General features: G+C 37.3%; 1 protein-coding gene across 6 annotated transcripts in view; it reads right to left on the bottom strand.

Annotated features, from left to right (window-relative positions):
* CEP128 (centrosomal protein 128) overlaps nt 1-14,031 on the bottom strand; it is a 106,837-nt gene that overhangs the window by 27,632 nt on the left and 65,174 nt on the right. For all 6 annotated transcript variants that reach the window (XM_065685921.1, XM_065685926.1, XM_065685923.1 and 3 more), the window contains one exon: nt 1,668-1,717. In XM_065685921.1, coding sequence (XP_065541993.1) covers nt 1,668-1,717 — 50 coding nt within the window. The remainder of the gene's footprint in view (nt 1-1,667; nt 1,718-14,031) is intronic.

Genomic DNA, 14,031 nt, shown 5'->3' with positions numbered 1-14,031 from the left:
TGGGTGGATTAGGCTAAGAATCCTTACATGTTTTCCTGCTCTATCACTCCCTAACAGGTAAAAATGGTTGTAATAATCTGGATTTATTCCTGCAGCATCCAAAGACAGTTAGACAAATCTGAACTGACTTCAGGACACTGAAAAAATTGACACATACAACAAAAATTTCTTCCAGTGGAAGAATTTGGGAGCCAGAAACAGTTCTTGCCATTCACAAGACTGCAAAGGACATAAAGCAATTTGATCAGGAGCTTGACAGACCATCAGAAATACAGGCACGCACATGTATGCACACAAGACACTACCACAATGTAACTTTCTGCAGTATAAAATTACTCCTTATTAAATCAGAAGTAAATCATTAGAACAATTTGTCAGCTATAGAGCTTCACATGAAAGCAGATGCAGAATTGCTTCACATGAAAGGCGATCTTTTTACATTGATGTAACTAGATATGCACCTGTGTAAACTGCTTGCGTAGACAAGCTCTCAGCCTTGTTGAACTTGAGCTGCCAGAAAGCTAGGCCAAGATTTTTGTTTGAACAAGGAACAGCTGGATTGGTGTGTTGTGTAACTTGTCTCTTCTTACTGGATCAAACTGTTTCTACACTTTTTGATACATCTAGCCCTCAAAATGCCTCCTCTTTATGATGAGAGAAGAGAAAGCTTATCTTTTCAAAAAAACTCTTACAGTCAAAACTCAGGTCAATAAGTAATTTAATTTTCCTTAACACCCTTATCTTCACTAATTCCTTCATAAATGTCCTGCTTCCAGAATACTTACAGAAAGTTGCTTCATTGATACTCTTCATACTATAGCTAAACTCTTTTATACTCATGTTGGGCGCTGTCTGCTGTAATCTGTTGTTAAAAATTTCTTTTCCCTTCTCTATTCTGAAGAATACATACACTACCCTCCCTAATAGCCTCCAGAGCCTCACAATTTAGACATTCCAGCTTGGTTTTTCTTTCCTAGCCATTTTCATTTCAAAGCAGTATGTTTTCTTTGACCGTAATGCTTAAATACTATTCCAAAGCTGAGCCTAGGGTAAATCTTACTTTTTAAGTGCAAATTTAAAGTGCCTAGCACAAACAGCTTTAGTGCTAGATGACATAAAATGAGGAATTAGTATACTGTATCAAGTCCTAGCACATTTTGACTGGTCTCTTCTTCTTCAGGAAGGTGACATTTAATGTTTCAGAGATTTAAAATACTTACTTAAAATCTTTTACTTTCAGTTTATTCAGAGATACATAAGAAAACAACACAGCCCAGAAAATCTAAGCCAACCAGTTAGAATATAAAGCATTTTTGCAGTTCTAAATGCAGATTTGCACTGCCCCATGTCACGTACAGTTTCAGTGAAGCCAGCAGTACAATATAACTTGAATATAGAGTGGGACTTGAAAGCAGCATAGACTAGACTTATTGAATCTAAAGAGAATGCTGACCACTTCAATCTTCTCTAATGTGCAACTTAATTGGTGGGCAGAAATTCATTAATAGTGATTATTACTAGCTATCAGGTCTGTATTTGGCTGCATATATTTCCAAAGCAGAATTTAAGATACAAGGTAGGTCAGAAAAACATAATGCTCTAAAATACAGTTTCGTAATTTGACGGGTGACAAAAACTGTAGCTGCTTAATTAAATAGAAAGTATACCTGGATAGCTCCCATTTCTTCCTCTCTTCTGAGGGTCTTCTCTAGTAGCTCTGTAAAATGAAAAATTGAACTTGTAAATTCAACTTCCTGTCTCATGGCCTGACAGAAAAAGCACTGCGTGGAACAGTCAGTGAGTTTTTTGTTTCACAGCTTTCACAACATTCCTTTTCAGCTGATTAAACTAATTGATTAAATGTGTCAGTGACATGATTGTTTCCAAGCATGGGCTGTTGAGGTAACTAAAAACAGCCACAAGAAGACAGTTTGACTGGGGTGGGGGGGGGAAGCATTCAAATTCACAGAAAAACTTGTAACAACACTGGGAAACAGGACATTGACATTGTATTACCTGGAGCAATCAACTTCCCAACAATTTGAACTAAAAATCACAGATTTATTTCAGAAAGAACACTGAGCAGCCTTCACTTATTATGAAGCAGGAACTGGATTTTAAACACTGCATGACTTCCCATTTTAAGAAGTTGAAAGTAGCAACAGAACACATTCTGCTTTACATTCTCTGTGAAGACTGAAGTGCCAGAGAAAAGTCAACAATTTGGATTAATACCTGATTTGCATTTAGAAGTACAATTGTACTAAGAATTTAAACTTGGTACCTGCTAATACACAACTTGTTCTAGCAAAGGGAAATGCACAAATACAGAACTGTACATAAAATCAGTTTTTATAGTCACAAATATTTAGTCATATAGTCAAAAAACCTAAAATGTGATTCAGATTACTCTGAAGTTGACATTTGCAATTCAGTTCAATTCTGCATACATAGCTTACCAGGTGTAAACTATCCAAGATATCTACTAAGTTGCCAGCAGATCTGACTCAAGACTTTCACCCCTCTGAAGCAGCTGCAGATCACACAGGAAACTATACAGCAACTCATGCAGCAGACATATTGATACTATGTGACATTAAAACAAGAAGTCCAGCTTGGTACCAGAAAAGAATGGCAGTTTGGAGAAAAGTGTCAACATAACTTCTGCACCATCAAGCTAAGAAGAGTTCTCCAAAACATCAACCATGGCTTTCAGTTATCCACAGAATCAAGTTAGGCTGGAAAAGACCTTTATGATCATCATGTCCAACAGTTATCCCAGGACTGCCAAGACCACCACTAAACCATGTCACTAAGGGCGTCATCTATGCATTTTATTTAACACTTCCATGGACAGTGATTCCACCACATCCCTGGGCAGCCCGTTCCAATGCCTGATCACCTTTTTGGTGAAGAAATTTCTCGTAATATCTATCCTAAACTTCCCCTCATGCAGCTTGAAGCCATTACCGCTTGTCCTACCACTTGTTACTTGGGAAAAGAGACCAGCCACCTCTTCTCTCCCTCCTCATTTTAGTTAGTTATGAATTAGTAAAACTATTTTTGATTTCCTAAATTTTGCAAACCTAGAAAATTAGGTTTTATGTTACACAAGCATACGGCAAGCTGCTGAGAAATCACTTAAATAGACACCCTGATCATATTATCTTTAAATTTGCTTTGATCAAAATTTGCAATATATTTATTTCAAGTCTTTCCACCATTCTCACTTCGAATACACATCCCATTGTGTTCTATCATCATTTGGATGTTTCCCACAAAGCTGATGAACAGAAATTGCAGCATTCCTTTAAATGCACATGGCAGCCAAGCAGGTTTCCATTAAGTCTGAAGGAATTTTCAAGCAGCTGAATAAACCAGTTTCTCTCAGCTAGAAACTACTTATCTTGTGCACGCTTACAGAACAAAGTTTAATCACATATTATACCACTTACAGGTTTTTCCCTTCAGACAATGAATCTGACATGAATGCCTTATTTTGGGGGGTGAATTAACCTGTTTCTAACTGAACCAGCTTAAGCAAGGTGTTTCAGAATATTCATGGCCAGTACAGACAGAACAACTGCAATTTTGCCCAATACCGGTGTTAGTATGATTCTCATGAATGGACTCACTGTACCAGGACAACAGGCACTGTCCAGAAACACTCAGTACTACAAGATGTTTAAACGAGGCTGAACCATCATACAGTCAGGCCAGACACCACATATCACCCTGGAACTAAACCAACTGAGATGTAAACCAGTACCAGGACTTGCTTGAAACTACTTTAATCGAAACAGCACTTGCCATGCACGTAAGCCATTAAAAGAATTTGTACGTAAACATGTTATCACTTTAAAAGAGCTCTACAGAAATACGTATTTCTTAGAACCTAGTGTAGAACATGGCCCATAAATTATGAGCATTTCAGAATGCTCTCAATCCCAAACAAGATTTAAAAATATAAATAAATGTACGAAGCCAAAAGTGATAGTTTGATTTGAATACACCAAGTATCGCTATGATATAGAATATTTCTAACCTGCTAGTTTCATTATTAGCATTCTTAAGTTTAGTAAATGAAGATAAAGCAAGGAGAAATCTCAAAAGGTACTACCTTCTCTGGAATTGTATTCAGATGGTCTATAGCTTTCATTTAATCGTTTTCACAGCAAAACTCAATGGCCACTGCATTTTATTTTATTTTTTTGTAGCTTCTGATAAACAAAGTCTCAAGTGATTTTTAATACTGATTAGAGCATTCTATTCTGTTAGCAAACTGTTATATTAACATTGAACACATTCCACTATCTTTAAAAACTATAATTCAGTTACCACCACTGCAATCAATGCACTGCTCATCACTACCAAGCCTGAAACAGCTGTTCTGTTTCTAAATCAATAGTTTTCTCATCCACATGTAAAAAAACCTCCAAACTCAAAGGAATAAAATTTTTAAAAAGGGATTCCCTTTTGCTATATTCTTTGCCCTTATAAATTCTAGCAATTTATTAGTTACTGTAATCTTTAGTAAGTAACACAGCAAATATTTCAAAATAATATACTTCACATAAGTATACACAGAACTTTGAATTATTTTTTTAACCAGCTCATTCTTTTGATACTTTTTTGGTATACACTTTCATTTTTGCTGTGGAATTTCAAAGCAGATTCTTAAAACTATAGTGGTGCATTTGTTCGCATTAACCTGAAGCAGCACCCACAATCATAACATAAGAAGGCATCTGAAGCTGAAACAACAGTCTACTGTTCAGATTCCCTAACAGACTTACCGCTATGCAGGAAACAGAACATACTGTGTTTTCTTTCTATTCCCTGAGGCTTAGGAAGGTATGATATTTTGTAGCACAACTTTTAAACCTTCACATCTCTAGTGCTGGCCTGGCCTTACTTGCAAAGAAGCTAATGGCTTTTGGGAAAAGGGTAACAATCAGAACGGAAATGTAATCATCTGAGGGGGTGAGGAACAACAGAGAAGTGCAACTTAAGATTACTAGAGAATTTTCTATACAAGTATTCATGCTCCTGAGATTTACAAGACTTTTACAAATTAGCATTATCTTATTGAGTCAGGCCTAAAGTCACACAGCCTACATCCAACTTCACAAGTGGATATTAAGACAAGAGGGGAAAAAAAATACATATATAATTTACTCTAATGGCAGTTTCCAGCAATAAGCAGCTGAGAGAATTCCTAAGTAAAAAGACTGCATCTGAAACATCCATGATCTGACCTCCAGGAACTTGACTATTTCTTCATTTAACCTATTTTTTGTTTTGCATGCCAGAACATTTTGCAACAATGAGTTTCCATAATTAAAACATGCACTGTATAAAAATGCCTTTTGTTTTCAACATATCTGGACTGTCAATGACTTCTTTACCTGCATAAGTCATGCTTCTAATTTACTTCCTTCAGTGTGAGGCAGACACTGCAATAGTTCAGCTGATGGTAGGCAGAGAGGACTTATAGAAATGATATGGAGAATTTAGAACAGCTGCTTGGAACACATGAAAAAAATACGGATGTTTTCTAAATGAAGTGTGGGAGATAGTTCATTTTTTAGTATCTGCATCAAATAAGAATCAATGTGAGAAACTACTGAAGGAAGCAAATATCACCAGACAAAAAATTATAGATTCCAATGCGCTGCTTACACATTTTTAAGAGGCCTTTATCATAGAATAGTTAGGGCTGGAAAGGACCTTAATATCATCAAGTTCAATCCCCCTGCCATGGGCAGGGACACCTCACACTAAACCATCCCACACAAGGCCTCATCCAACCTCGCCTTGAACACCACCAGGGATGGAGCACTCACAACCTCCCTGGGCAACCCATTCCAGTGTCTCACCACCCTAACAGGAAAGAATTTCCTCCTTATATCCAATCTAAACTTCCCCTGTTTAAGTTTTAACCCGTTACCCCTTGTCCTGTCACTACAGTCCCTGATGAAGAGTCCCTCCCCAGCATCCCTATAGGCCCCCTTCAGGTACTGGAAGGCTGCTATGAGGTCTCCACACAGCCTTCTCTTCTCCAGGCTGAACAGCCCCAACTTCCTCAGCCTGTCTTCATACGGGAGGTGCTCCAGTCCCCTGATCATCCTCGTGGCCCTTCTCAGGACTTGTTCCAGCAGTTCCATGTCCTTTTTATGTTGAGGACACCAGAACTGCACACAATACTCCAGGTGAGGTCTCACAAGAGCAGAGTAAAGGGGCAGGATCACCTCTTTCGACCTGCTGGTCACGCTCCTTTTGATGCAGCCCAGGATACGGTTGGCTTTCTGGGCTGCGAGCGCACACTGAAGCCGGCTCATGTTCATTTTCTCATCGACCAGCACCCCCAAGTCCTTCTCCGCAGGGCCGCTCTGAATCTCTTCTTTGCCCAGTCTGTAGCTGTGCCTGGGATTGCTCCGACCCAGGTGTAGGACCTTGCACTTGTCGTGGTTGAACTTCATAAGGTTGGCATCAGCCCACCTCACAAGCGTGTCAAGGTCCCTCTGGATGGCATCTCTTCCCTCCAGCATATCAACTGGACCACACAGCTTGGTGTCATCGGCAAACTTGCTGAGGGCACACTCAATCCCACTGTCCATGTCATCAACAAAGATGTTGAACAAGACCAGTCCCAACACCGATCTCTGAGGGACACCACTCGTTACTGGTCTCCAACTGGACATTGCGCCATTGACCACAACTCTTTGCGTATGGCCATCCAGCCAGTTCTTTATCCACTGAGTAGTCCACCTATCAAATTGATGTCTCTCCAATTTAGAGACAAAGATGTCATGTGGGACAGTGTTGAACCCTTTGCACAAGTCCACAGAACAAGTGCACAGAAGGAAAACAACCAAAGTTCAAGTAGCAACAAGGTTTAATGAGAACGATATCTGTAAAAAGAGAAACAAGGTATAAAGAATGAGGAAGAGGTGAAAGGGCTAGATGAATTTACAGCAGAGGAACAGCACAACTACGTGTGGCATTCTATTCAAATTGTCTCCTCTCCAGATGCAATGGATAGTATGTAGAGACCTTAGTGTGGCTCTTAAGTTATTAATGATGTATATCAACCCATCTTTATAAGAAGCACCAAATACATCTTTGTACCTGGTAGAGGAACTGTGTGTATGGCAATGCATACCTTTAAGCAGATTTGTCTTCTAGAGCTATGAATGTCTTCTGTAAACAACTGCTAACAACTCTAAACAACTTCTCTAAACAACACTATTATAAGTTCAGAGGTGGTATTCCAGGTATTATCTGTTCTCTGAAATAGTGTCCAAATATGCAAGCTGAATTCCAGCCAGAATAGAATCAAGGGATTCAAGGGATTCCTCTAGAATCTAGCAAGATTGTACATTAAAATCAACACAGCTGGGACAACAGCATATAGCTATTGACTCACAGAAGCACTAAAAAACTGGCAAGCCACAACCGCAGAGCTAGAGAAAACCTTCTGTTTTCAAAACATTATTTGCTCAACTCTTCCCTAGAGAGATGTAAAAGTATAAAAAGCCAGATCACCTGTATTTCAAGTTTTGGCAGCCTCATTAATCAATGAGCTTGTCTTTACCCTAAGCAGGAAGTCTTCAATCTCCTATGTGAGAGAATGTTTTTACACCATGAACTTTAATCTACATCATCTGCTGTAGGATGACACCACCATTGTTTTTCTTCTCCGAAACCCTTAAACTAAATGATTCTACTGATCAAGAAAACCACTAGCTAAACTTCTCTTTATGCCTCTATATAATGGTTTCTTAACTTTCTGAAAACAAGATGTACAGACATTGAGTGGTAAAATGAAAAAAAAAAAAAAAAAGCCAAAAAAAAACCAAAACCAACCCCCAAAAGAACACCAAAACAACCATCCAACCAAAAAATCCCAAACAAAAAACACAGAATAAAAACATGGAAAATTGATGCTGTAAAGCAGAAGTTTACCTGAAAGGCATGGTTTCTGCCATGAAAACTGAAATGAGACACACCAGATACTAAAAATGCAGTTGCCAAAAATAATATTTTTTTCAACTACTTTTAATGTATGTTTTGGTTGTTTTAAAAACAGTTTGGAGTTTCAGGATGCTGTCATTTTCTAATTATGAATTAAATACCTGCTTATAAAAACTACACCCATAACTCAGAAGGTTGCTGTGAAGACTAAAAAGAAGTCATACACTCATTAGTTGAATCTATCCTCAAATCAATATAAATACAAAAAAAAAAAAAAAACACCAAAAACCAAAAAACAAACAAACAACTAGTAATTAATGGGAGTGAGCCACTCCCATCTTGTAACATTCTTTGTCTCTTGTGTAAAATTGTATCTGTCAACAGTCATCATAGCAATCTTAATAAAGATGCCAGTGATTAAACAAGCCAGAAGGCTAAAGTGTCAATATCTCACTTTTTTTTTCCATTTAACATGCTTAAGTTAAAGATGAAAACCTGGCAAAAACATAGCAGAAAAAAACCAGCACTGTTACTGCCTGTGCCCTCCTCTTACATAAGGAACATAGTCGTGTAACTGTACTTCAACACTCCAAATCAGCACAAAATCCAAACCCCAAACAATAACAACTGTGAAATTCTTCGAGTCTTTGTAGCTTCTGGGCTATCTCTTCTACTCACAGATTTTTACTTTATGTGCAAAGAGAACTTTCTTCATGGCAAACAAAATTCTTAGTACCACTAAATGTAGTAATCAAAATATTATCTGAATTTCAGAGAAAGCAGTTTCAGAGTTGACCTTGCTTGTTATCACAGATGCATATCCCAAAGAGAACTCATTAACACACATACACTTGGAGAATGTTACAATGCGCTTTTTTTTTTTTTTTTGATACTGTAATTATCTATCAAAATACAAATACTCCAACTTTTTCTTTATATTATCCTTAGGTTGGCAAGGCTTGGCTGTAATCACAAAAGTCTCTTTTCACTTACAACTATGCAGAGTTTCTTATAGGCAAACATAAGATTAAAAGTCCTAACAATAAAGATAATTGAGGAGATCATTGAGATCCACTGAATTTTGAAGTTATTTTGACACTCACAAAATTCAAAGAAAACACAAGTCACAATGAAAATATTGACGTGGATGGGAAACAACTCGCTTCACTGGCTTTTTGCAACCATCTACTTTGTTGGTTGCACTTAGCAACTGAAATACACAAATAAGTCATTGGCTGGAGTAATGGAACAAAAGGTCAAATAGAATACATATTGTGCTAAAAGAGAACTCTTTAACACTGGTCTACCAGGTTTAATACATAGGAGAGAAAAATAGTAACTTGCAATAGTAACCAGCAGTTACTGGTCACTTTGGGTTGTATGTTTTTTTCAAATTTTTTTTTTAAATAACATTCTTTTGGGTAAGCACATTTGTTTTATGGAAGTCTGATCCCACTCAGAATTTCTGGTCCTGCAAAGGTTTAAAAAGGATATTTTCATTGTTTCAAAAGAGCGCTAGGTGAATATGCTGTAAATCCAGTCAGTAAATAGTTTTCAGAAACCATATTGACATCACCTCTAAAATAGCCTGACAGCTGCTTTTTCTCATACCAGTTTAAACAAATATGAATTTAACAGCATGCGAGAAGCAGAATCTCCTCTAGATGAAAAGTATCAGTAAAGATAAATGACAGCACTTCAAAGAAAGTCCATATGTTATTCTTGGGCTTGGTACTGTCTTGAAGAGCATCTATCACAATGATTTCATGCTTCTTTTGGAATAGGTGCAGCTACTCTTTTTTTAAAAAATATTTAATCACAGTTTGTACAGAATTCTATCATCTGTGACAGGGTAAATATGACCTTTCACACACCACATAAAGGTCCAGACCAGGGGATGTGAGTAAACATATGTTAAGTTTTGCCTTTCCATTCACCAACCTATTGTTGACCTGTGAATCACTCAATTGTAAGTACATGCAGATACAATTTCCCTGATGAATTACTGCCATTAAGCATTTTGTGAAGATTACCAATGCTTCTAAGGCCTTAAATGCCAGTATTTCAATAATGGCTTGGTTCTACTATGAAATGCAACTGTTATAATGCATATAGGTGTTGATTACTCATGGAGCAGTAACACTGACAACTAGTGCCCAATGCAGGCAAAAACATTCCTATTATAAATAAACCTTGAGAACAGATTTTATTTTAGAAAATTTTACCTTCAATGCTAGTGAATAAATATTTTAAATTTTACAAGAGGCTAAGAAACTTTTACCCTACCAGTCTAACAGTACATTTATACTACAGTAAAGTTCTTCACTTAAAGGAGTCAGCTTTGATAAGCTAGTTTTGGTACTAATGACTGTGTAACTATTGTCCCAACAGAAGCTAGTGTACCCCCAGCTGAAGTGGTGCTAGCACTAGGTGTTCCAGTTCCACCAGATGTGGTCTGATCACATCATAGACTACATTTGCAGATGGCATTTGCTAAAAGGTCTCTTTGCTCCCTACCTCTGGTTGTACTTTACTCTTGCTTACTTTGTCCTGGCAAAAATGTTGGACCTCCATAGGTTCAATTTAGTTCATTACAATGAGAACAAAGTACAATGGCAAAAATCCCACATAGTCCTATGTGGCTAATAGTGAGTAAAACATAGTATACATAGTATAGAGGGGACCAACGAGGAACAGACAGGAAAGAAGAGAAAGAGCAAGTAGCACAGATGGGAGTGAGAAACAGTGCCTTTTGTCTGCAGTGACAATAAATGGTTCCACTGAATGGGAAACAGTAGTGTGACCCACTAACTTGTGATTATTTTGGATTTGTGTGTGTGAGCTATAATCACAACTCTGTCTGTAGCACAGATCTACCAAGCTAACTAACTAATGTTTTTTTCTCACCTAGTTTTGATTAGGAAACTCTATTAAATAACCTGGAAAGGAAAAATAAAATAAAAAAATAAAATCCAACAAAACCAGCATCATATAAAACAAAACAGAGTGAGAAATGCCCTTAAAGTGAGGTCTTCAGAACAACTGACATTTTTAAACAGAAAATACGGTTTAACACTCCAGTTTGCCAAAGCATACAGGAGAAAATTGTAACGATTATACATTGAATGGAGAAACATTTCCTTTGTGATTATGAATAAAACCTTCCAGGAGTACACAGAAAGAAATTGAAACTTAATTTGTTTGCATTCACCGACTGCAAGCTTGAAAAGATAATACATCATTTCTTGTTTTAGAAAATTATGTTGATATGTTTATGGACATCGCAGCTCCATAAAAATTATGGTATGGCATATATAAATGACAACACAGGAAATTGAATGCCACTTTCTTCAGAGAGTTCTCTGTCTTAATATCCTAGGCTTTTCTTTTTTTGATGTTTATCATACCAACCATATTTATGCATATCAGCAAATTTCCTTTTGGCTACATCTGAAAGGCAGCTGCATATCTTAATGCAAAAAATACACAGAACTGATCTTAGAACTAACAGCTAAGGAAGGGTTGAAGTTAAGTGTATCAAGTTTTTTGAAGCAGCTAGTACAACTCATTTGAACTGAAGTAACTGGGCAAGCCAAAAGAGGCTGTTAGCTGGAAAACAGAAGCTGTTCTAGCCAAGGACACTTGTTACTTGAGTAATTCTCTGGAGCTTAGAAGTGCATGTCCTAATTGGGCTGTTTGAAGATCAGAGCTAAACAATTTATTTGCAATGTTCACAGCAAAGGACAGCAGATTACATAGGAAGCTGAAAGACTGTCATGAAATTAAGTTTTCCTACCAATTTCAGAAAAAAGAATCTTTCAACATTTTGGTCATTTTAATAAACTGTCAGAAGAGTAAAGCACACAAAAAAAAGTTATAGCTCTGTGTGATTCAGTCCTTGCAAAATGCTGTAAGAAAGCTTTTAATTTCACTTGGAGGCCCTATGTATTACTAAAACCCAAACTGCTTCTATGAAAACATTTACTTCAACCAAGCATATACACAGAGGTCAGTGTGTCTCATTGCAACACAGAGAACCTCCCCCAGATTTACAGAAGTTCCTTCTTTGCAATGAGACAGATATTAAAACCCACAATATAATGCAACTGGAAGTTATTTAACACCCCATCGCATAGAATCATAAAATCAGCCACATTGGAGAAGACTTTTAAGATCATCAAGTCCAACCATTTCCCCAGGACTCCCAAGTCCACCACTAAACCATGTCACTAAGGGGCTCATCTACATGTTTTTTTAACACTCCCAGGGACAGTGATTCCACCACTTCCCTGGGCAGCCTGTTCCAATACCTGATTACCCTTTCAGTGAAGAAATTTTCCTTAATATCTAGTCTAAACCTATCCTGGCGTCTCAACAGCTTGAGGCTGTTACCTCCTCTATCACTTGTTACCTAGGAGGAGAGATCAGCCACCTCCTCACTCTATCCTCCTCTCAGGCAGTTGTAGAGAGTGATAAGGTCCCCTCTGAGCCTTCTCCAGACTAAACAACCCCAGTTCCCTCAGCTGCTCCTCACAAGACTTGTGCTCCAGACTTCACGAGCTTTGTTGCCCTTCTCTGGACCAACTCCAGCAACTCCATATCTCTCTTGTAGCAAAGGGCCCAAAGAAACTTTAAGCAGGCAATTATGAAGTATCTTATTAATGATTTTCTCAGGTGTAGTTCAGATTTGTACTGTCCCATGGTAACTTGATGACATACAAGTGAAATTTACCAACACAGCTGGGTAAACATTTTAACTTCCAGCGACTGGCAACATTTCACTAATATCTAAAACCTTATTTTGAAATTCTAATATCTAAATGCAATAACTTATTATTCCTCCATGTATATATGTATAAAAATCTACAGAATAAAAATTTTAGTAATTTTTTTCAGATAAAACACTGAGAAATAAAATCTCCTATACTTTAAAAGAGCATTAAGAGGAGAATGAGAATGGTTTGGATTGGAAGGTGCCTTAAAGATAATCAAGTCCTAACACTCTGCCTGTGGGCAGGGACATAATATTAAAGATTTAAGTTTGCTTCTCATGCAGCAAGGATATAAACATAAATTGATTTTTTTTTTCCAATGTCAAAAACTGAAGAGCAACACTAGAGCTTTGTTTTCATCTTGTACAAAGGAGTATATGCCACTTTCAACTGATACTTTATATCTGATCAATTTATTCCTAGAGACTGATCACAGCAAAGCGAAATATCCACGGCCATTTTCACCAAATAAAAAGGTAAGAGCGTATTAGTCTCAGAACAGAGATTACATGGAGAAATGAATATCCAGTATGAGCAGTATAACAAGCTTATTATAAAATTTGTTACATACAGAGATTGTAAATCTTATTACAAGGGTTGACAAGAGCAGCAAATGAGTCATGTTGATTACAGAATTGCTTATCCCATTCCCCCAGTACTATAATTTCTACAGGTAGAGACATTCCATTACCATTTAGCAAAGAAGTGGCCAAATGACTCTATCAGTATCCCACACAAATGTCACTGTAAATGGGAGAACACACCATATGTCCTACACACCTAATTCTTGCACCTATTTACAACATAGTTGCATGTCTGTTTAGTCTCGCCAAAATGCCAGGAACGAACTAAAGTTTACAAAGCTGATAAAATGTTTGATATTTTTTATGATAAACGCCTCTGGTAGCACACTTTATAAAGTATACTGACACCTTGGAAGTGCTTTTAATAGCTGTTGCGTCATCTCCTAGTTTAGGAATGAATTCTCAACAGTGTTAGGACTAGAGAGCAAATAGTAAATATGTTTCATTGGATATGCTCCTGAAGGGTATAACTGTTATGAGACATAGGTTGAAATGCACATTGATCTGCCTGAGCAGATCAATCACACAAACGCACATTGATCTGCCTGAGCCTCTTGAGGATTCTCTACAGAAACCTAGCTTGTCAGAATGTTGAAAATGCATACTATTTACATGAGGTTTTTATATCCTTTAGCAATCTTAACAAATGGCTAAATTTCTCTTCCCTTGTGTTCTGGTTTTATGTCGCGTAAGACAAA

The sequence above is a fragment of the Lathamus discolor genome, chromosome 6 (assembly GCF_037157495.1).
Source record: "Lathamus discolor isolate bLatDis1 chromosome 6, bLatDis1.hap1, whole genome shotgun sequence".
Taxonomy (NCBI): Eukaryota; Metazoa; Chordata; class Aves; order Psittaciformes; family Psittacidae; genus Lathamus; species Lathamus discolor.
This window is presented reverse-complemented; position numbering and strand designations above follow the sequence as displayed.